At 44.1% G+C, this 24,746-nt stretch overlaps 2 protein-coding genes across 2 annotated transcripts in view; both read left to right on the top strand.

Annotated features, from left to right (window-relative positions):
* Positions 1-13,801, top strand: part of LOC128104255 (carboxylesterase 1C-like) — a 32,047-nt gene extending 18,246 nt beyond the window's left edge. Inside the window, exons 8-13 of the mRNA XM_052729101.1 lie at positions 4,720-4,860; positions 5,691-5,771; positions 6,637-6,784; positions 11,035-11,166; positions 13,143-13,215; positions 13,505-13,801. Coding sequence (XP_052585061.1) covers positions 4,720-4,860; positions 5,691-5,771; positions 6,637-6,784; positions 11,035-11,166; positions 13,143-13,215; positions 13,505-13,676 — 747 coding nt within the window. The 3' untranslated portion in view covers positions 13,677-13,801. The remainder of the gene's footprint in view (positions 1-4,719; positions 4,861-5,690; positions 5,772-6,636; positions 6,785-11,034; positions 11,167-13,142; positions 13,216-13,504) is intronic.
* Positions 13,802-18,630: 4,829 nt separating this feature from the next.
* The window catches only part of LOC128104253 (liver carboxylesterase 1-like), a 28,983-nt gene continuing 22,867 nt past the window's right edge, over positions 18,631-24,746 (top strand). Inside the window, exons 1-2 of the mRNA XM_052729096.1 lie at positions 18,631-18,767; positions 21,706-21,910. Coding sequence (XP_052585056.1) covers positions 18,716-18,767; positions 21,706-21,910 — 257 coding nt within the window. The 5' untranslated portion in view covers positions 18,631-18,715. The remainder of the gene's footprint in view (positions 18,768-21,705; positions 21,911-24,746) is intronic.

The following is a 24,746-nucleotide window of genomic DNA, read 5'->3' on the forward strand; positions in this document are numbered from 1 at the left end:
GCTAGGGGAACTCTCCTCCACTGCTGGTGGGAATGCAAGCTTGTACAACCACTTTGGAAATCAATATGGCGCTTTCTTAGAAAATTGGGAATCAATCTCCCCCAAGATCCAGCTATACCACTCTTGGGCATATACCCAAGAAATGCTCAACCACACCATAAGAGCACTTGTTCAGTTATGTTCATATCAGCATTGTTTGTAATAGCCAGAACATGGAAACAACCCAGATGCCCTTCAACTGAAGAATGGATAAACAAAATGTGGTACATATACACAATGGAATACTACTCAGCAGAGAAAAACAATGGCATCATGAGGTTTGCAGACAAATGGATGGATCTAGAAAAAATCATCCTGAGTGAGGTAACCCAGACTCAGAAAGACAAACATGGTATGTACTCACTCATAGCAGGATACTAGACATGAAACAAGGATGACTTGTCTGCTACTCACATCACCAGGGAGGCTACCTGGAAAACAGGACCCCAAGAAAGACACAGGGATCACCCAATGACAGAGAAATGGAATGAGATCTACATGAACAGCCTGGACATGAGTGGGGGTAATGAAAGGCGAGGGTTGAGGGAAAGAGAGCTTGGGGGAGCGGGAGATCCCAGCTGGATCAACAACAGAGAGGGAGAACAAGGAATAGGAGACCATGGTAAATAAAGACCACATGAGAATAGGAAGAAGCAAAGTGCTAGAGAGGCCCACAGAAATCCACAAAGATACCCACACAACAGACTGCTGGCAGAGGTCGAGAGACAGCCTGAACTGACCTACTCTGGTGATGGGATGGCCAAACACCCTAATTGTTGTGCTAGAAACCCCATCCAACTACTGAGGGATCTGGATGCAGAGATCCATGACTAGGCCCCGGGTGGATCTCTGGGAGTCCAATTAGCGAGAATGAGGAGGGTTTATATGAGCGAGAGTTGTTGAGACCAAGGTTGGATAAAGCACAGGGACAAATGGCCAAATGAATGGAAACACATGAACTATGAACCAATGGCTGAGGGGTCCCCACTGGATCAGGCCCTCTGAATGGATGAGACAGTTGATTGGCTTGATCTGTTTGGGAGGCACCCAGGCAGTGGGACCAGATCTTGTGCTCATTGCATGAGTTGGCTGTTTGAAACCTGGGGCCTATGCAGGATTGTTTGGCTCGGCCTGGGAGGAGGGGACTAGACCTACCTGGACTGAGTCTACCAGGTTGACCTCAGTCTGTGGGGAAGGCTTTGCCCTGGAGGAGATGGGAATGGGGGGGGGGTGTTGAGGGGAAGGTGAGGGGGACGGGAGGGGGGAGAACAAGGGAATCCGTGGCTGATATGTAGAACTGAATTGTATTGCAAAATAAATTAATAAAAAAAAAAAAAGAAATGAAAGTTAGTAGTTAGACATTACAATAGAAGTTGTAGTCATATTAGATATGTTTTAAAAATTGAGCAGATATATTTTAGACAGGTCATCTTCAAACCCTTCAGAGATCTACAGAATATGGCATTTAAAATGTTTTAATAACTTAGAAAATTTTTCTTTTTTGTTATGATTATGAGACATGTCGGCTCCTGGCAGTACCAATCTACTTCAGAGAAAATATGGGCATTGAAGAAACTGCATATGGAGTTAACTTTCATTGTGGCAAAAGTTAGCCACTGGACAACAAAGTATCCTTGAATCAACTGCTGACAAAATGGACAGACAGGACATGAAACAAAGGACTACTGATTCTTGCCAAAACGAGTGTGGTTATGGCTTTATCAAAAGGCATCTTCTGAGGCCAGGACAATATGGCACCATCCCTGAAGTGGCCTTCGCAATTTGGAAAAGGTACAGTGCCCTTTTCTTCGAAGGCAGCTGAATAGGCAGTGGGCCGATGGCTTCTGATGTGCAATGGAACAGCAGCTGTAACAGTTATTCTTGAAGAGTAACTAAGCTCACGCCTCGCAATAGTAAACTGGCATTTGACAGAGGGATGTGGAGAAGAACGGGATGTTAAGATGAAGCCATATATACACAGCCAAGAATGGACAGCTGAATTAAAAAATCAACAACAATTTCCAGAATTTAAAATCCTGAATCATGACATGACACTAGTGGAATTCAGGTGTTTCTGGTACATGGACTGCTCTCACCCAATGTGAGGTTGAACTGTCGACCTTGTGTACATCCTACTTCACAAATGAGTCTGTCAGATATGCTAAGCCTATAGGCTGAAGATGATGCCCCAACACTGTGGAGAAACCTCAGGTGACTGTCCAGGCAGCTGGCTGTTTCTGTCAACTCACAAATTTTTTGGAAGTTGCTTGCATGCACTTTCTGTTTTTATTTTTGTTAGCTAATATTATTTCCTTCTTGGGTCTCTGAGGGAGTTGAAGATTAATTAGTTATAGTTGAAGGTTAGTTAGTTATAGTTGAAGATTAATTAGGATAGAAAGTGAATTAGATACATTTTGGACTTAACAAAATAGGATAGATAATGAAATTATTTTCTCTGAATTTGTCAAATACAAATGGACTAGACATTGTTTAGACATTTATTACTTGTATATATTGTATATAGTCATTGTACTTTTGTATATAGTTTTTCTTTTGTTAGTTATAACCTTTTTCTTTTTTTTCCTTTTTATTAAAATAGAAAAGGGGAAAAAAAAAAATATTGTGGCTGTTCTGTTCTGTAACCCCAGATAAGTTTATTAGCGTGCACAATATTTTGGGGAACACAATACCACCACAGGAAACTGAGCATTGTGGCCAGAGAGCTGAAGTTATGATGGCATTGAAGAAGACCACAGGCATAGGCAATGAACACGGTCTCCAGAGTTTCGGAGATCCCTGACTCTGGATCCCAGGGCCTATTCCCTTCAGGTTGCTTCCTATCCCCATCCTGCGCTACCCTGAGTTCATACTCAAGGACCCCATGTAAGACTCAGGTGGGAGAAATTGGTACCCCAGGGCACAGCTCCAAGGGTGATTGATCATTTACAGGGGGAAGGTTCTCAACGCATCCTTTACCTTTGTGTTCATAGAATCCTTTTGACCTGGATGAGAATGGAGACCCCAAAGAGGTAAGGAGCTTTTTCTGGATTACTGGTGTTGCATCTTAACAGCAATAAATTCTAGTTAACTATGAATGAAGGGTCTCCCCAAGGCTCTAAGAGAAGTCACTTGCCAGTTAAAATAGGCAGATGGACCAGAGGTAGGGCTAACTGACTCCCTGTACAGTGCTCTCAGTCAGCAACTTTACCCTCCTGGCCCAGCTCTCCTCATTCACAGTTCTCAATATCAAGATGGCCGGGTGGGAGAAGGCATCGGAACTTCCGCTATCAGGAAGCTGAGAGAACTGGCTCACAGTCTCAGTAATCTTTGGAGTACAGGGCTGGAGTTATACAAAGAGGAGCCTAAGACTTTCCGTTCTGAGGACAGCACCCTCTGCGCATGACCCAGGGAACTCACGGTGCCCACAGCCTCCTCCTTTCTGCCCTGCCACCTCCCAGCACTGGCCTGTGTCTGGTGTCATTAGCCATGAGCATCTCCAGTCTTGTTCTTGGCTCCCTCTGCGGAGATCACAGACACTCCCTGAAGATCCTGTGAGGATGAAGTGAGACTCTTTCAGTCAGGTTTTACTGTGTGATACGAGCAGATTCCCAGCTGAGATAGATAAAACGTTGAAAAAGATTGTGGTCTGTGCCGCCCTCCTGCAGCAGGAGAGATTTAGGGTGGAGGCAGTGAAAAAGGAGCAGGCTTGAGGAAGTCACTGAGGTGGGAGGTCCAGTTTCACCTAAAAAGGTTGGAGTATGATCCAACATGAGATAGATGAGCACATGAGCTCTGAACAGTGGACTGTTTTTTAAATGTCTTGTTTCTATGTTTGGTTCCAGACAAGGTCCTACTATGTAGCCTAGAAATTTGTGATCCTTCTACCTCAGCCCCCCAGATGTCAGTATTCCAGGTATAAGTCATAACACTGAGGAAAATGTAGAAATACACTGTGCAGACACGGGGCAGGGAAGGTACAGGAGGGTGGGTAGGAAGACGTTGCACTGCGGGCATCCTATAGGTCAGGTCAGGGACCGAGCAGTGGAGTGATGAGACACGATTGGAGTGCAGATACTTCTGAAGGACTTTCTCACTGGACTTACTGACAAGCCTGTTGTGGAGCATGAGATAAATAGAAGCAGAAAGATGCCTCTGGCTTCCCTGACTCAAAAAGGCAAATCGTGTAGCCTTGAAGTGCAGCTACCAATATTCCTGAGCAGCAGTAGTACTTATTGTGGACCTCACAGTGGCTGGTATCAGAGTCTTCCTTAGAATCCCAGGTGCCAATCCATGCTGGTCCTTACAGATATTTAAACCTGGGTGCATTGGGATATATGCTTGGCTTTGAGGTATTGAACTTCTCCCTTGAGTTGCCCAGGTTTAAATATGTATAGGTAGATGCATTGATAAGTGAAAATTATTAAGTAGCCCTCATTAATAAGTAAGAATTCTCGTCTCCTCAATTTGCGACCACCATCACATTGCCACTGATGACCCCCAACTCACAGTTCTGACCTTGAAGACTCCTAGATTCAACCATTGTTCTTAGCACACTGGGTTTCTGTGGCCATAGCCACAGGGTCTTTATGCTTGGCAAACTCTCAAACCAGCAATGAGGGGACATATGGCTGAAATGTAAGGTGGGGTATTCATAAGCACTGTATTTCTATTTTCCCCCAGGACAATACCTCCCTGACCACCGTGATCGATGGAGTGCTGCTGCCAAAGGCACCGGAAGAGATCCTGGCTGAGAAGAGCTTCAACACTGTGCCCTACATGGTGGGCATCAACAAGCAGGAGTTTGGCTGGATCATCCCAACGGTGAGGACGTACAGACCTCTTAGATGCACTCCACAGAGGCTCAACCATCATCCTCCCTGCCCTGATCAAGGGTTGTGCACCCAGATAACTATATTCCAAAGAAGCTTCAAACTTTCCAAGTAAATTTGCATTGAGAATCCCTGATGATGCCCTTTGCAGTGACAATTTACACCACATGGGGCAGAGGAGGGATTAATAATTGGAAGCTTTCTAAAGAAACTACTCAAGAAGGCCTCAGGGCCATGTCTGCTCACCACTAAGCTTTCCATTGGTAATGCTGAGCTCTCTAAGTAGACATTTTAGGGCCCTGGTAACAGTCTGGGATGTGGCATTCAATGCTAGGAGACATGCTGAAACCAGACCAGAGCTCTGAGTGCAAACTTGGACAGGGTGAGCTTATTACAGAGTTTTTCAGCTCTCATGCAGAAGGACTTGAGGGGGCATCACAGGAAGACATACAGACATACAGACATAATGCTTGGTTTTGCTTCCCCTGTCCCCTGAGTCTGAAGAGGCGTGCCCTGTGTCCCCTGTCCCTGAGCCCTTCTACATGACTCTGGCCTAAATGTTCCACTGCCTGGAGGAAGGTTGTACCTCCCAATGTAATAAATACACTCACTTGGCTGTCCTCTGTATTGCTTAGATTTATTCATGCAGTTCCCTTTGCTTCGTTTGTTGATTTTTTTTTCTTTTTCAGAATCATAAACTCCCATATCTGTTAACACCCCACCCCCACCACCAAGCACCTTTATCCCATTTGGTTCCCTTGATTGGCCTGTTGGGTTCTTAATTTACTGGAATTCACAAATGTTTTACCATTTATTTCACAGATGATGGGCGATCTGTTCTCTGAAGACAAAATGGATGAGGAAATGGCCAGTTCCCTCTTGTGGAAGTTCCACTCTGCCCTTGTAAGATTCCAGGGAATCATGGGAGTTGGTTGGGAAACAAAAGTCAGTGGCTTGCATTCATCACAGACACATGCAGTGGCTGTAAGCAATCGTGGCGACTGGGGTTCACCTCCTACTCTTCTACTCTTCCCAACTTGCATCCCAGTAAAATAAATTCACACTCATTGTTCACCAATCAAAGCCCCCCCATGGGTCCAGGACAAGCTGCCAGGAGAAATATTTATTTGGAGAGCTTTACATGTAGAAAAAATGATTCTATGGCCAACAAAGACCATCAGATTTATACGTAGGAGGCACATCAGAGAGGTGGGCCTGTGGCAGTTACAAACTGTAGGTTCCCTGCTTTTCTGATGCATAGACTTCTGTTGTCGGTAGATCACTGGATAGATATTCTGGGTTCCGTAAATCTAAAACAAAATATTTTCTAACTAGAAAATCTCCCAAACCATGTCTTTTTCATTTCGTCTTCTAGAAATAGCTTGTTCTAAAGTTATTTGCTAGGGTACAAAAGGTGTCTTTCCCTTAGAGATCAGGGGAAGATACTGGAAGTGTACTTCTCTCTACAGGAGGCAGACAAAAGCGTTTTCCTCTAGAAACAGCTGCAGAGATAGCATTCGCTAGGCAACAGTTTCTAAGCTGTCAGGTGGTACCAGGCAAGAGGATCTTTTCCACCACAGCCAGTGGGAAAACATAATTTGCAGACACCTGACTTCCAAGTTTAATGACATCCCGCAAGTGGATCTAGAGAATCCTCCCTGGTTTGGCACAGAGCCCAGGTGGTTCATGAGTCATGAAGTCTTCTTAACTGTCTGCAGGAGCCTCACTGATTACCAGGTGAGAGTGGTTACTTTCTGATCTATTTCAGAACATCTCTGAGAATATGATTCCAGCAGCCACTGAGAAGTATTTAGGACGAACAGACGACCCTGTCAAAAAGAAAGACCTTCTCCTGGACTTGTTTGGAGATGTATTTATTGGTATTCCATCTGTTCTCATGTCCCGTGGCCTCAGAGGTGAGTCTTACAGGTTGAATGAGAAGACATGGACTCGATAACAAATCTCTGACTTGCCCATTTCTGAGTCAGGCACATATATATGCATACACATATGCACATGCATATATATGTGTATACATGTGTATATATACATATGTATGTGTATATATACATGTACACACACACATTCACACATACTCACACACATAATACATGAGACTAGGATGTTGCTCAGTTAGTAGAGTGCCTGGCTAGAATGCAGGATGCCCTGAGCTCAATCCTGAGTACCATGTAAGTCAGACCTAGTGGCACATATTTGTAATTCCAGCACTTGGGAGGTGGGGAAGGAAGGTTAGATCTTCTTTGGCTACACAGGGAGTTTAATGCCAGCCTGGGTTACACAAAACACTTTCTTACAAAAGCAAATCAACAAAAAGAATAAAAATCAAATGTCAGGAATAGGATTGGATGGGAAAGAGCTTCTTCTAGATGAGAAAGTCCAAAAAGAGAGAGTAGAAAGACATGTGAGGAAAGGAAGTATAAAGACCTTCAATTTATTTGGTACTCCATTATCACTCTTGGCACGCACTGGTTGGAGAAGATGAGAATTGGGCTGATATCTAACACAGGGCTGTCTGTCACTGACTTAGGCCTGGACAGATAGTGTGAGGTTACACATGGATCTTCCTAAATGAAGCAAGATTCTCTTGCGCCTATGGGTGCTCTATTCTAGCAATTGTTCTGTGGGTGCTTGGAAAGAATGCACGTTCTGTTGGGGTTAAGCTGTGTACTGTTCTAAGTATTCTTTAGTTCCATCATGGCCTCTTGGTCCAAAACCTTTGTTCAAGTTCAGTGTTTTATTATGAATTTTCTATCTATGTGACCTGATCATCGTTGGAAGTGAGGTACTGCAATCCACTGCTGCTTTGGTGTTATCATCTCCCTCTCCCTCTCCCTCTCCCTCTCCCTCTCCCTCTCCCTCTCCCTCTCCCTCTCCCTCTCCCTCTCCCTCTCCCTCTCCCTCTCCCCCTCCCCCTCTCCCCCTCTCCCCCTCTCCCCCTCTTCCTCTCCCTCCCCTTTCTCTCTCCCTTTTCCTCTCTTTCTCTCTCCCTCTCCATCCAGATACTTTGATATTTGTTTTTTACGTTTATGTACAGCTCTTTTATATTCCATTGGTGAATTAATTTTTTGTCAATATATAATGTCTTAATTTTTTTCCTTTTATATTTTTTTTACTTAAACTCTATTTGTGAGGTAACTATTATCCTTTCTTTTCTCCTTTGGTTCCTCTTCATGCATAATATCTAATTTCACTTCATGTGCAGTCTCTGAAGGTCTTAAAAAGTTGGAGAGTTTGTTTTAAGACTGCTTAAAAACCCATTCAGTCACTACATACCCTTTATTGGAGAATTTATATTGAAGGGAATTACTAACAGACAAGGACTTACTAATGCCAATCACTTTAGTTATTTTCCGATGGTTTTGTAAATACTTTCCTTCTGCCTCACTCTCTCGGCCCCTTCCAGATGATTGGGTAGTTTTCTGTACTTACATGCTTTGAATCCTTTATTTTTTATTGTGTGCTTTGCTAAAAAATTTCACATTGTGGCTACCAGGAGAATCATTTATAGTGATGCCTACTTTAAGTTGATAACAATAAAACTTTGATTTAATATAACTATACAATTTTATCTACATTTTACATTGTTATAAAAATTTGCTATTTTTATTTTTTGTGTATGGATATATTTGCCTGTATGTCTGTGCACCTTATGTGCACCTGGTGCCCACAATGGCCAGAAGAGGGCATCGGTTCCTGGACCTTAAATTAAGAGCTGCTATGTGGATGCTGGGAATTGAACCCAGGTCCTCTGTAAAAGCATTCAGTTCTCTTAACCACTGAGCCATCTATCCTGGCCCACTTTTTACATCTTTTGTGCCAGAATTTATATCATTTTGAATGAATATTTTACCATTAGTTGTTAGCAGTGTTTTTGTACAGAACCCTTGTACTATGAAGGATAAAATCCCCTATCTATTATGATTACAGTCCAACAACGTCCTGAATATGACTTCACAAGTTTACAGCACTGACTTCCATGTTATTAATTAGTATGTTTAGCTTTCAATTTAAAGGACTGTAGCAAATTCTCACAAGGCAGCCTGAGGGACAATGCGTTCCATGAGCTCATTTGGGGGACTGTTATTTCTCCCTCTTCTGAAAGACATCTTAGTACACTGCTCTGTGCTGCTGGCTACTGAAAGAATCCATCTACCCTTCCCTGGCCTTCAGGATTTCTTCAATGGCATCATGCATCTTTAGATGAATTATCTCTTGATGCTCCTGAGTATTTCCTTTGTCATTGACTTTTGATGGTTTATTTTCATCTGGTTGAAATTGACTGGAGACCTCTGCAGCTCCTGAACATCTACCCCAAAGAAGGAGCGTGTTTGCCAGAACTTTTTGAAATGTACTTTGTCCCCATTCTTCTTCTCCTCAGCTACTCCCATCCCATAAATGTCTAGTCTGTTAATGGTGTCCCTTGTCTCTGTTTTCTTTGTTGTTCTTACAATTACCTAAATGTATGTCCTACTTGCTTTCAAGACATATAATTACAGGAATTTTATAAATGTCGTGGTTTAGGCACACAGTTCTGAAAATATCTTGACAGCATACTGACTAAAATACACTCTTTCATTCACAAAAGTTCTTTGTTGTAGAATTGCAGTCTGGCCTCTTTTCTAAAATGAGTGTCAGAGCAAGTGCAAACACTCCTTCAGTACACTCTGTGCTCTGGCTTTCTTCAGTATCTGTGATAAAACCAACCAAAAGCAACGTAGGGGCAAAAAGGACTTCCGTGCCTTATACTTCCATGTCCTCATTCTTAAGGGAAGTCAAGGCAAGCACTCAGACATTGACTTGAAGCAGAGACCATGGAGGATGAGTTTGCTCAATTCCTTGTTCATGCTAATTACCTTTCTTACATATCTCAGGACCACCTGCCTAAGGATGGTGCTTTGCATGATAGGCTGGACCTTTCTAGACCAATTAATAATCAAAAAAATTCCCCGTAGTGAGATTCTCTTCTCAGGTGACTTTGGGCTGTGTCCAGTTGATCATTAAAGCTAACTTGAACACTGCTTGACCCATGAGCCTGTTGAGTAAGTGGACTTCAGAGGAACAGAAAGATTGCTTCTAAGGGTGCAGGGATAGAGCCTGTGAGAGATGATGAAAAAAATCATTCTTCATATTCATGTTAGAATAACTTATGTTACAAAATTATTTTGTGGACAGATTATATAATGCTACAAAATACTGATACCAGTGTATTAAAATAACATGCACAATATTATCCCAATTTTATATAAATAAAAATCATATGATTCAAAAGGTGGAGAGGCTTTCTCTGAGTGGTGGGGGTATGAGTGCTTGGCTTAATCCTTTTCCTTCATGGAGAATTGTTGCATAATTTCTCTACTAGATTAATTTGTGGTCTTACAATTTCCCTCTCAGTCACTCTTCTGTGGATATCTATACCCCACTATGACCAATGGATAGTGAAAGACTCCTAGTCTGGGGGCTTTGTGCAAGAGAGTGGTATCCATGAAAAAGCAGGTAGCTCCAATGATGCATACAGCAGGAAAAAGGGTCTCTTCTTGGGGCTTGAACAGGCATCTTCGCTGGTGAGAGAAGATGGGCAAGTTTTCCTTCCTTCAGAGTGTTCCTGTTTTGCCTCCACTTTAACATCTTAAGAATGTAACGCTCCCAGGTCCAGCAGAAAACAAGGTAATGAGGGTGACTGAAGTATGAACTTCAAGTTCTGTGCTCTCCTTAAACCCAAAGGCAGATTTCTGTCTTTGTATATATCTGTATGTGATTATATTTAAATACCCTCATATTCCAACAAGCAACTTGGAATGGCATCTTCCTACTGAATGACTGAGGAAAACACTGGGGATGCTCAAAACCGGGCTGACTAGGTGCTGATTTTCTCCGAATGAGCAGGCACTCACTGTGTGTTATCACTCGGCACTTCGAAGCACTCACTGGCCGCATTACGTCCACTCGTTCTGTATTACATAGACTCTTGGCTCATGTCCCAGGTCTACCCCAACCAGCTGTACAACCCAAAGCAAGTCATTGGGCCTTCCAGATGTGCCTTTCTCCTGTGCTAATAACCAGAAGTTTCCTCCAGGGCTGGAGACCTCAGTGCCACCCAGGTGTCTGTCTGGCAACATGAACTGTGCATGAATCCGTGTCTCCTCAGATGCCGGAGTTCCTACTTACATGTATGAGTTTCAATATCGCCCAAGCTTCGTATCTGACAAAAGACCCAAGACGGTGGTAGGAGATCATGGTGATGAAATCTTCTCTGTATTTGGGGCTCCATTTTTAAAAGGTATTGGCTCTGTATCTTGTGTGATCTGGGAGTCAGGAGGACTGGATTCTAGTCTTGGTTTGAGGGCCTTCAACAAGTTTCTCCTTCTCTCTTGATGTTAGTGTCCTGGCACTCTATAGCAGAACTGAGCTGCATGAGGCAGTCCCCAACCTTTCTCCTATTCTAACACACATGAAGATGGCTTATGTGTCCCAGTCATGGTCATTCTCTGAATCATGACTTGTGGCATTAGTAAGAGAGGTAGTAGATCACCCACAAGGATCTCTCTGATTTAAGACTAGAATATCACAATTTGATTTCCCATAAAACAACCTCTGATTAATGTCTTGCTGTGGGTCTCTATATTTGTTCCTGTCTTCTACAGGATAAAGCTTCTTTGATGATGGCTGAGCAAGGTACTGCTCTATGAGTACAGCAGAATGTCATTCCCAGTCATTTTATTGCTACATTTTAATTGTTATTAATTTTTTATTTTTTTTACAATAGTAGTATTTGGCTTTGCCCTAGGTCTCTGGGCTATCTAGTCTCAGGTTCTCAGTCACTCAAGCAGTGTCAGGTATAGTTTCCATCTCCTGGAGTGGGCCTTAAGTCAAATCAGATGTTGGTTGGTTACTCCCACAAGCTTTATGGCATCTTGCAGGAAAGACACCATTGTAGATCAAAGGGTTTGTGGCTGGCTTGGTGTTTTCATTGCTCCTTTGGTAATGTGCAGAGTACCTTCCTGTACCAAAGATAGTAGAATATAGGGGTGAAGTCTCTATGGAGGCACCAGCTCAACTTATCCAGGTTCAATGAGTTATATAGTGATGGCTTCAGCAATGGAGCCTCCCATCAGTCTGTGGAGAGCAACCTACAGTCTTGTTGACAGCCTGGGTTGTTCAGGATTTCCATGGGACCTCTCTGACCAATATCTCAGTTAGATGTAACCCAATGTAACCCAATTCCAGTACTATAAGCTTCATTTAGTGACAAGAGATGGCCAGTTGGGGCTCTATCTCCCCACTTACTTATCAGCAATTTCATTTGGATTGACTTTCATATGTATTTTAGGAAGCTCCTACTGTATTAGGTTTTCATACTACCCCTCAAATAAATAGCCCTTAATTTAACTGTCTCTCCCCATATTTCCTTCCTTGTCCCCATCCCCCTCTTTCCTCTCTTTGTTCATTTGACCCTGCTGTTCCAGCCCCCCCCCCATCCTTCCATAGCTATCTATTCTATTTCCCTTTCCTCGGGAGATTAGATGGCATCTTCCCAGGGAATCTACGATATATTTATTAACATATTTAAATTGTGTGTGTGTGTGTGTGTGTATGTGTGTGTGTGTGTGTGTGTGTGTGTGTCTATGCAAGCATGTGGAGATCAGAGAACAACTTGTAGGAATAGTTGCCTACCTTCTAATGTGAGTCCTAGTAACATGACTCAAATTCTCAAGTTTGATGGCAAGTGCCTTGACCCACTGAGCCATCTCTCCAGTCCAGTAACATGATATTTAAAGAAAGCCTTTGGCACATGTCTTCAGTGCCTTACCTCTCAGCATTTGCATAGGCTCGTGACCCTACCGCATGGCTCCTCACGGGCATTTCCTAGCTGGAATGCTCCTCAGTCCTTTGTAATTCTGATATCTTTTAGAGTCCATGGATAATATTGTGTCTGAGTGACTGAGAAAAGACCTAGAAGCAATTATCCTGAACAGAGACGCTCTGGATTGTACATTTGGTCCTGAGGAAGGAGGAAAGGGCAGATGAACACGGACAACGAAGGCAGCTGGCTCGTGGCACACACGTTCCCACTGCTGAATAGTACATCAGCCTCTCCCTGAATGTGCACAGTAATTAGCCAGGACCTTCTCACACTGAAGTGCTTGATTGAATGGTTGAAGAGTGAGCACTCGGTTCTGCCTTTCTAACTCCCAAATGATGCTAGATCTGGTCCACACTTACAGTAACAAAAATACTTTTTCACCTTCCCCATAGATGGTGCCTCAGAGGAGGAGACCAACCTCAGCAAGATGGTGATGAAATACTGGGCCAACTTTGCTCGGAGTGGGTGAGGCTGGGGGCAAATGTGGAAAGGTGGATGGGGTGTGGCCGGGCATACCTATTGGAAAGGGTGAGTTCTGAAGTCAGAGTGACCAAAGCCCTGACCATTTTGTGTGACTGTAGTGCTCTATAGTTAGAGTTTTATAGAACTGATGGGCTATCCCAAAATATGTAAGCTCTCTGTCTGTGGAGGTCGTCAGCCTCTCAACCGAGATAAGCCAGGGATCCATTCAAACTTCAGAGGAAGGGGCGGGCACATAACAGTCTTGAGGAATTCTATTTGATCATTTTCCCAGGAACCCCAATGGGAAGGGGCTGCCACACTGGCCAGAGTATGACCAGAAGGAAGGCTACCTGCAGATCGGAGCCACCACCCAGCAAGCCCAGAGACTGAAAGGGGAGGAAGTGGCTTTCTGGACTGAGCTCCTGGCTGAGAAGCCACCTCAGACAGAACACACTGAGCTGTGAATGGGAGTCTCTGGGAGCCTCAGGACCAGAGGAGCCAAGATGGGGCTATTCCACAAAAGATGTTGCTCAAGAAAGATGGATTTTACAGAGGAAACTGCAGGATTGGATGGTGGGGATGGACAGGGGCCAAGGAAGGGGAATATTTGTACCTCAATTTAGAAAATAAATTTTCTTTTGGAAGTCAAATCAGGAGTTGTGTCTTGAGTAGCAGATGACTCCATCCTTATTGAGGGGCAGAAGGATGAAGAGAGATCCCAACATAGAAAGACACCCTTTTAGGGAAAGGTTTGGGGAATGGTTGCTGGAATCTGAAGGAAGGCAGCTGGTTGGAGGGAAGGAGGTGGGACGTGCTTATTCCCTTGTGATTTACCTCGGAGTTAGCAACATTGTCACACTGCAGTGCTAATGGCCGTTGGTTAGCAAGTATGGGAGTATAAAGCCCCTGTTAACTACAGACCCAAGGGGGAGTTGGTATCCATCACAGACTCTCCTCCATGGACATCCACTGGGTGTTCCCAAGTAAGAAGATAGGAGATAGCAAAGTCAGACAAAGCCTGTCTCTAAGGGTCTGGGAACACAACACTGCACAAACCCTTTTACATAGAGAAAAAAAATCCTACAACCTCTACAGAAAAAGGATGGAAGCCTCTCCTCCCAGAGCTCTGGTGAAGACCCACTGAGGCCAAGGAAGCAGAGCTGTCATGCTCTTTCCCCTCAGAGGAGTACAGGACACGGTCCTGGGTGAAGATGTTAGAGATCCTTCAGTACTGGAGAGAGGCAGGATTGCTGAGAAGACCCCACCTCCAAGACTGGGACACAAAGTCTCCCTAAGGCTGGTATTCGATCAGAGCTAAAGAGATTACCCGCAGATACTGTCACTAAGTCGACGGCTACCAGGGACCATCTACCAGAAGTCTACTTCTACCAGAAGTCTACTTGTAGTGGAAAGTGAATGTGTGGAGAGAGACTCTCTGTGAGGAGCAGGTGAACAGGCTGAAGAACATATGAAGAAAAGAGGACAAGGATGTTGGGCAGGGGAGGGCAGAACAGCTTGACCACACAGCTGCCATGACAGGCTTAGAGGCCCAGACACAGCTTCTGGTGGGTAACACCTGGACCCAGGAGAAGCCACAAGCTGACCCCACCCAGTGGGGCCTGCATGTAAGAGGAAATACCCAACATTCCAAATATTCCCTACACCCCTAGACAAATGTCAGTCAATCAGGGCCCCGAATCCTAGAAATCCCCTTACCCCAAGCTCTGCTATGATTAAAAACTCCACTCTGCCTGGGCTCTAGGCTCTCTGCTCTCACCACTATGTCGGACAGAGCGTCTAAGCTCTGAGCTCGAAAGTACAGGCTCTTTTCTTTTACATATGGGATTTGGTCTCCATGGTGGTCTTTTGGAGGTCCCCGTGATCTGGGCATAACCGATGGAAGAGAATACTTTATAGTAATGTGCAATTTTCCAACTCATGTTATTGATACTAAGCTGCTTGAAGATAGAACATGTACTACCGAAAGGAGTGGTATTGTATACATATGGCAATCACTAATTTTTTTTTTACAGTGCTGGGCATTAAAAATTTTTTTAAAAGAAAGGTCTATATAGTAAATCAGTGTTGGAGATAAAATGGAGATAAAATTGTCATTCTCAAAGCAAGCTGACATGGAAAATGGAGCAAGGACTAAATGAACATTCAGAAAAATAATGAGTAGAGTTCAGCTTGTGAATAATTCTGCTAAGTAAAAAAGCCTTAAACACATGAGTTAACAAAGACCTTGAGACTGGGATTTAAAAGATAAAACCCAATTATGTGCTGAGTAATATGGAGTCTGGCTCCACTTCCTAACCTTTGACTGCTGGTAGCTTGTAAGTCTCACCCATCACCTTTCCCTCTCGCCCCTTATCTGGAGAAGCTGATTAGAAAGCCTGGGCACTTCCTCCTTTGGTGCCAGAGTAAGATCCAAGCCTCATAAGCTCACCCTGGCCCCACCCCAACCACATAAAAGTCCTAAGCCAGTGGCCTTTCCTTCCTGATTAAAAGCTCTATTCTGTCCCCCACACTGAGGCCAAGACCTCTACTCCAAGTGTTAGAAGACTGTACAGTTTTCCCTGGGGGAGGGGAGGTGTGGTTAGTATTGTTTACTCCCAGTGGAGAAACACTGGAAAAGACAGAGATAGGTCATAGGCAGGAGACAGGTACACCAAACAGATACTAAAAGAATGTGTGATGGCTATGTGAACATCAGGTTAACAGATACCATGAGGAAACATGGGGACGTAATAGAATAAAAACATGACATGGCAGTCCTCAGCATGTGTTCACACAGCCATAGTGTCACACAGGCCTGTAGCAGGAATCTTAAATGGTCTTATTAATAAAATCAAACCTGCAGCTAGGTACTAGGGTCAACGCTGGAAGATCAGAGAAGCAGAACAAGCCACAGCTTCCTCACTTCACAATTCCTCAGTTGATCCTGTTTCCTCAGACTGGAAGCCTCCGTGTCCTTATCCAAATGGATCTCAGTTGAACTGCTTTTCGAAAGCCTGAAAGCTTAACCAACTCTAGTTCCTGGTCCTCACGCCTCATATACCTTTCTGCCTCCTGCCATCACTTCCTGGGATTAAAGGCTCTTGTTACCACGCCTGGCTATTTCCAGTGTGGCCTTGAACTCACAGAGTTCCAGTCGGATCTCTGCCTCCAGAATGCTAGGATTAAAGGTGTGTGTGCCACCATTTTCTGGACTCTGTATCTATGGCTGTTCTGTTCTCTGACCCCAGATAAGTTTATTAGAGTGCACAATATATTGGGGAACACAACATCACCACACAGGCCTTGCATGGTATCTTTGCATGCAAGATATAAACACACACACACACACACACACACACACACACACACACACACACACACACAAATCAATCCCAAGACAAATTTGAGTCCTGTTGTAATTTCAGAAAATACTCAAGTCAGGGAGGGGAGAGACCAATAGGCCAGGGCTCAGCCATCGCAGGAGAGGGGAGCAGACTTCTAGTGGAAGAATGAGGCAGCCCATGGGGAACCAGCAGGAGTGGGTATAAAGTGGTTGGAGTTACCTGGAGGAGAGCAAGGTGTGTGATGTCTGTATCTGCTCCCACCTACATGTGATCAAGGGCTGTTTGATGGACCTAGGAAGAGGACCGAGATGCATGAGGGAAAGCTGGGCAGCCCATAGATACAGCTGCCATGTTTTCGCTGTTCACAGCCCTAGCAGTTCTGGATATGGACCTCCTTTTCACAGGTGTCTTACTAGGTGCCAAGATATAAATAACACTTATCCAATTTTCTGTTTTCTTGCTTATTTTAAGATTTTTCTATCAGGTAAAAGTTGAAGAATTGCTTTGGGGCTTTTCCAAAACCCAACGGCCATGTCAGAGCCCATTTCAACTGACTGGAGTCTTCCTGAATGGGACCTGGGCATCTATATTTTTCATTTTCAGGCATTCTGACCCAAACTTCCTATTGAAGATCACTCACTGTCTAAACAGAATAGTATACATGTTGCCTAAGTTTCTAGAAGCTGTCCAAATTACTGCTTTAATGTCCTTGACACTGAAGATGCCCTTTAACAAACAACTTTAAAAACGGTACTTTCATCGTTCAATGTGATTTCAGGCATCCAGATCTTCAGGAGATGGGGTGTGTCCAAGGCTAGGCCCTCTTTCAATCACTCCTAAATCCTATAAGCACATGTCCCCAAAGAGTCTCCTCACTTCATCAGGAACAGCTTGTTGTATTTTCCATCACTGTAGATTTTTTTCCTCAGAAAGCTCCCCCTACCCACAACCGGCATTGTTCTTGTGTGCTGTTCCATGATATCAATCAAAGCCACCATCACAAACTCTCACTGGCCTGAGTATTTCCCAATGTCCAGCAGAGGGCAGCACAGGAAGAAAGGAACCTGCTTCTCTCTGAGGATCCTGGGAGGCTATTGCTCTGGCTGAGAAGGTGCAGTCTTGGACAAGAATAGAAGCCTTAGGAAGATCAGTCAGAACTAAACCTTGGGTGTGGCGGCACACACCTGTAATGTCAGCACTTAGAAGGTGGAGGCAGGAGAATCAGAACTTCCTCAATTATGCAGGGAGTTCAAGGCCATATCAGACTCTGTCTCAAAACAAAACAAAAGATAGAAACCAATATCAAATATGTTGCCTGTCTTTTCTGGAACATGTGGAAGTGGGGAAAGGGACAGACAGCCCCTGACCTGAGAAGAAGTTTTCATTCCCAATCTTTGCATTTTGTTTTACTGTGGAGGGAAATACATTTGGCAAATGTTTGAATAATTATGAGTGACTAAGCAAGTGGGTGATTAGAGCCGGAGACTGTGGAGATATGGAGTTGATTTAACACAGAAATATTCACCCTAAACATGCTAAAAAGTAGTGAGTTTTCTGACTGTAGAGGTGGATGGCAGCAGGCCAGGCCACTTGGCAGGAACATGACAAAGTAATTTAGGCGTCAGAAGGAGAACCGTGTCAAACTTAACTTCACTTGCAGACTTGAGAACCCGGAATGCTTTGACACACTAGCCCAGGGAAGTCACAGATGTGTTCTAAACTCCCAGAACAGCAGCTCTGGAGCTGTGCATTGCTATAGAATTTCCAGCCTTTCTGAGGGTCTCAGACAAAAGCTTAGCCCTGCCTGAAGGTGCCGTTTGTTGTGTCTGCCTTTGAGAAACTCTAGGTGGATTGAGGTTAGCCACAGGGAGAGACCTTATGTAAGAAGTTGTTGGTCCAGTTTGAGATCATCTGTAATCTGATAGCTGAGTCTGGAACCAATTATAAAAGCTTGAACTCAGGCAGGATCTGGCCTGGGTTGCCATCAGACCCCTGGGAACTCTGTGGAACAGTGAGAATACCTTTCATCTCATGATTAGGCAACTGGACTGCATATGGGTGTTGTCACAAGACCTCACAATCTAAGGGGCGATATACAAAACCCTCCAGAAGAGCTTCGAGAGCACCTCACAGGGACCCAGAGCAGCTGGGCATCCACCATGTGGCTCTTTGCTCTGGTCCTGGCATCCCTCAGCACTTGCATGGCTTTTGGTGAGTTCTTCTAAAATGCAAACACTGGGGGAACTTTTGAAGCTCCTAGGCCTAGACTGAGGTGAGTGGAGATGGGCGTGAGAGAATATATGACGGGCTCCATCTGCGTCAGTGCTCACCAGCTGGACTTCAACATGGGCTCCAAGCATCAGAGCCCAGCAAGCGTCATCTATCACAGAGATGCAGGGAAGGAAAAGCACCCTGATACCCCAGCTGCAAGTGCCAGAAAAATCAAGCTAACCCCCTGCCTCAATGTGAGGTGTTAAGGGAGCCTCAAGCTATCTCCCAAGTCTTACTCCAGATCTAGTCAGATGTGGAGAGAGGCTCAGCAGAGTTTGAACAGCATCGAAGCAGGAGTCAGAGTGCAGGATTAGAGCCTCACTCAGGCCTTCTGAGCCCCAAGCCTCGCCAAGACCCTTTAACTATGCAGTGCCTGCATCGTGAATCTAGAAAATAGGAAAATGATAGTACCTTCCTCACTGGACTGTAGTGAGGATGAAAGAGGTGGTTGTTTCTATAGCACTTAGCATGGTATCTGGGCTAGAAGCACACACACGCAAAAATAATAGATGGATTTAAAGAGGTGGTAGTTTAAATAGGGTATATTAGTAAAAACTTGAAATATGGTCAAGCCAACATGTTAAGAGCCAATGGCCACAGAAAAGATAATTTGCTCCTCAGTTCCCAAGAGGTGTTGGGGCTGAGCTGTGTGCTGGGTAAGAGGATGAGTAACAGGTAGCCTTAGATGCAGGGCCCTGACCTTGTAGGGAAAGGACCACAGACACACCTAGATTAGAGAGGGAACAGGAAGGAGCTACAAGGAACTGGAGGAGGGAGTGAGGTCTTCAGATCACCATGGGGAGCTGGGACTTGTCTTATGGGGATTTGTAAATAAGGGAAGGTGGAAAGGAGTTACATGAGTGAAAGAAAAGAGTTCAGAGACTCAGATGCCAAAATACAAGGCTGGTCTGGGAAGGATAAATGGGCTACAAACACTACTAAGGAGAGTCCTTGGGAAGAGGGGGGGCGGTCCTGAGCTATCCAGGTACATGATGAAAAGGAAAGCAAATTCCTAGCCAAGGGAATGAGGTTTGCTTCGTGGACAAGTAAACATCAGGGACCATTCTGGAGTCAAGAATGTTCTTCTGGCAGTTCTTAACATGGTCACCCTAGCAGGCTCCAATCTACCCTGTGTGCTCCATTCTTGTGGAGAATACAGTCTATCCCCGATTCCCTACAGCTTCACCCCTGTCTTGGTCCTACTTGGTGTGGCACTATAAAAAGCCAGCATGACCCTCTGTCCTGATGCTGAAGGACTTTGCTACTCTTGATGACAGTCATGGATGATATGTCCTCCTGTGTGGCTTCAGGGTGGAGGCAATATCTCAGAGCAGGCCTCTGAGAACATGGTTCTATTTTCTCATCCTCCAATGGCCCCCATTTGAATACAGACAATATGTTAACATCTCTGCTCAAGTGTGTGGGTCAGAACAAAATAATCGTTCAAAATTGGTTAAAGAACAGCCAATGGCCGTAGAAGGCTATTATAGGAAACCAGGATGGAAAGCAGTATCAGTGTCCAATTCAAAACATGAAAACAGCCACAGTTGGGAACATCCACCAAAGTGGTGGCAGAAGGAAGGACGAAGAAGTTCAGGGAGAAGTGGAAGAGGGGCTGGAAGAATACTAAGGCAACATCTGAGCCAAAATCACTAGCCCATGTTAGTTCAGTGATGCTCTTCCAAATATGAAGTGGGTAGACGCCAGTAACCGGGTGAAAAGTGGACAACTGTGATGGGAAATATAAAAGGAATGCAAAGATTACAACTTACGTCAGATGGAAGGTACATATATGGAGCATTTACTGTGGGCCAAATGTGCATTCCAGTCATTTTACATTACTTCGCAAAGAAGCCTTGAACAAACATGGCCATGTTACAGATGAGGAAACCAAGGAATTGGGAGAATCTGGAAAGGACTTCTTGTAGATGGAGTTGGAGTGAGGTTTCTGGGATTTTCTTCTGGTTTTCCTCCAGCACCAAAAGAATGCTCCATTCCAGATCGGTTTGTTCCCATTCTGCCTTACATTCAGTATCAGATCTGCCACAGTCTCTCAGGGCCAGAAAGGAGACAAAATCGAGACACAGTGAGGTTGCCTGGGCTCTAATAGCAAAGCGCTAGCTCTGAATTCAGAAATAATCAGAGCCCAGTTTGGTCAGTGGCACTGGGGTAATACATGTCCTAAAGAGTCCTGCTTTCTTAGCCTCTCAAATGGCATGGATTTACATTGAAGTCCTGAGCTGTCCTGCAATAAGCACGGGTTCTACTTTCTGCATTTGAGGCTTTCAAACACAAAACCTTGCAGATATAGAGATGTTGTCACTCACAGGTTCTAGCTCTAGCTCGGAGGCTGTACCCCAGCCACCTCCAGTATCAGGTTCTTATAGCCTACACCTACTTGATTTAAATACTCAGAGATAGGCATCAGACAACTGAGGGCAGCCCATGAGCTCCAAAGAATGGTACAAACTAACTTCCACTACCCCTGTTCCTCTTCCTCCTTCTTTCTCACAATCCCTCTGCCTCACCCTCCTTACTGACATTCCTTCCTTCCATGGTTCATTCAGTGGTAAGGAGCAACAGTTGTAAGGAACAAGGGCCCACCTCTCATTCATGATCTCATCCAGCATCCAACACCAACATCAAATGGAGCTATCTCCCAGTCTCCATGGGATGCATGCTTTTCGGCCTCCAGTTCTAGTTTACCCCTTCTGACAGTCCACTGAATTGGGAAGGATGGTTTTCCTCACCCTAATTTTAAATTAGAAATGATTGATGCCTAACATGGCTGTGGTAGCTGATTCATGACCATATACCTAAAAGCAGAAAACAAGATATCCCTTCTGGTACATTCTTATTTCTATTCCATCATCATCAGGGTACCCATCCTCGCCACCCATGGTGGATACTGTTCATGGCAAAGTCCTGGGGAAGTATGTCAGCTTAGAAGGATTCGCACAGCCTGTGGCCGTCTTCCTGGGCATCCCCTTTGCCAAGCCTCCTCTTGGATCCCTGAGGTTTGCTCCACCACAGCCTGCAGAGCCCTGGAGCTTCGTGAAGAATGCCACCTCCTACCCTCCTATGTAAGCCGCTGGGGTGGGCCTGGGTCTCTTTCAATGGGATATCTGCCTCAGAGAGCTGTCAGAAAGAGTTGAGATGGTTCTCTGACTGATTACACTTTGTTTATGTATCCTTAACATACTGTAAGATCTCAAAGACAGTCCATAACTGTTAAAGTGTCCTAGAGTCTTTTATCTGTTGTGCACCTGTCATATTCCGGACATAGTCTAGGTTCTGATAATGCATCAGTGAACAAAATAAAGATCTCCTACCTTCATAGAGTGTGTATTCTATAAGAGAGACAGACAGACAGAGAATAACTGCAAAGCAAGAAAATAAATTTTGTGGTATTATAATGTTTAATGATCCACTCATTGGATTAAAACGCTGATAGGAAGACAAGACGCAGGGATCCTATATCTCCTGTCTTTAACTTTTCATGGATGAAGCTGCTAGTATTGGAGGTTAATGGAATTTTCCCAGGGAGCTGCCCTGAAAAGATTCCTCCTAGGGTTCTAGGAAAGATGCTACAACAGATAGCATCTGAGGGAAAATTTATTTTCTTGCTTTGCAGTTATTCTCTGTCTGTCTGTCTCTCTTATAGAATACACACTCTATGAAGGTAGGAGATAGCATCTGAGGGAAAAGAATCTATGTACACCATGCTCTTTCATCTGTGACTTTATTTCTCTAAGACAAAATTCTATCTATATAGCTTTAGCTCCGTCCTCACATACAGCTCCTCTCTGTACCTATGGGGTTTGCCTATCATAGTCCTAACTAAGCTCCTATGCTTTTGACCTCATCTTCGTCCTCTGTTCCTTCATCCTCCATCTTTCCTTCCTTGCTCCTTACCCCCGGCTCTGAGAAGCTCTGCCTTCCTCTCTTCTCTCCAGCCACATAGCTCTGCCTACCATCTATCAAAACTGCTTTGTCCTTTCTCTCTTGGCTATATGACTCTGCTCTGCCCAGGAATCCTACCCCATCCTTCACTCCACCTGGATATGCAAAAACCTCCTTTGTTCCGAGTCATTGTTCTGGAACGCCATTTCCCTGTCTGGGGAAGGGAGGTCTGAGCTTCATTTGCACAAGAAACAAGTTATGCATCTACAGCCCACATATCTCCTAGGCCCTGCAGGAGTGTTACCTAGTGGATCAGCAGTAGATCTGAGAAACTAAACTGTTTGCCAAATGGGCACACAAGAATTTCATAGCAGAAGACAGCTGATATATATTAATAAGCTAAATAACACTAAATATTCCTTGATACATGGCTTCCTCTTGAAAGACACCTTGATCAGTCAAGGTATAGCTTATTATTTCAGCTGAATCTCCGTAATATTTTCTTGCAGCTCGCTGCAGGGAGTGAAATGTTGTGAGTGCTGCAGCTGAGCCCAGAAGCTCAGGGTGCCCAGGTAGCCTCTTGAGTAAGGTACCTAGCTTTTACCCTTCCCTCCTCCCTTTCCTCCCTCTCATTATCTCAACTTTATAGTTGGGTGGTGTTCTCACGTGGTATCCCTTGAGCTTTTGCCTTTTTTTCAGTGTCTCCATGATAAGCTTTTGTTTTGTAGTCACTGGGGAGCTTACAGCAAACACCCTATGCTTACAGTATTAACCTGACAGGACCCCACCTTCGACCACAAAGCAAACTAACACTCTAAATTTCAACTCTTTCCTTCCACTTTGAATTTTTGATCTCATATTTTTTGTCTTGCATATTACTACCAAATTCAATAGATATCATTTTTATTAAGTAAAATAGTTTTGTCACTTTAAAGATAGGTGTGAATACTTAGCATGATTATGGTGCTAGTACAATTGGAACTGTTTCTGTGTCTACTGCGAGTGAAGGTTAACAATCCCTGTTATTACATGTTGTCTTCTATTTGGAAACTCAAGTAGTTCTTGTATGGTGGAGCTGATAGCAACAAATTCCTTCCCCTTTGTTTATCCAGGCATAAGAGAACTACTTTATGTGTTACTTGCTTTTCTTACTGTGTTTTTTTCTTTTACCTTTGATTGTTGAGTTTGTTTATAATATGTCATAGGTGATCTTTTTGGGCTTGAACTTGTGACATTTGGACCCTGGCATCTCCCTCCAGGCTGAAACAATCTCCATCATCCTCCTTGAATATGCTTCCTTGCTGTTTGTCAACTGTCTCCAATAACCCCCATGCTTGCTCCTTTGATGTTTCTAATGGCTCTCATAAGTTTTCTTCCTTTATCCACATTTGTTTCTCACTGTGTGTACTTTCAAATAGACTGCCTTGGGACTGCAGCTCGGTGGCAAAGAGTTTGCTTAGCAAGTTCAAAAGCCCCTAGCACTATAAAAACGACAAAATGGGAGCATCAAAAGGCCTGCCTTCAAGCACCAGTTTACTGCCTGGTGCCTTTGCTGTTGGCTCATTTTTCATTTCATTCATTGCAGTTTCCAGCTTCAGCATTCCTGTTTGATATTTTTTAACATTTAGTCTCAGTGTTAAATTTCTATCATGACAATATCAACTCTATCTGCTAACAACAAGCAATTAGAAATATCTCTATATAGACAACTTTACTCCTTTCCAAACAAAATTTCTATGATGAACTTATGAGTCATTTCTTTGTGTTCCCTTGAAGTCTGTTGTTCTTCCTTAAAACAAACAGGGGAAAAAAATGGCTGTTTGGAGTCAGCTCTGGGAGATCCCACATCCCTGTCATTGTGGGGTCTGTCTCTGGTGCCCTATTTTGTATACTTATTGAGGTTATTTTGTCCTGAATGTTCCCGATACATGTGGTCATTGTACAATATCTACACATTGAAGGCCCAAGTGTCTACTAGTCTCTGCAGTCATTTTTGTTACCTAAACTCTCTAAGAG

The sequence above is a fragment of the Peromyscus californicus genome, unplaced genomic scaffold (genome assembly GCF_007827085.1).
Source record: "Peromyscus californicus insignis strain IS unplaced genomic scaffold, ASM782708v3 Scaffold_8__1_contigs__length_139910024, whole genome shotgun sequence".
NCBI classification, from domain to species: Eukaryota; Metazoa; Chordata; class Mammalia; order Rodentia; family Cricetidae; genus Peromyscus; species Peromyscus californicus.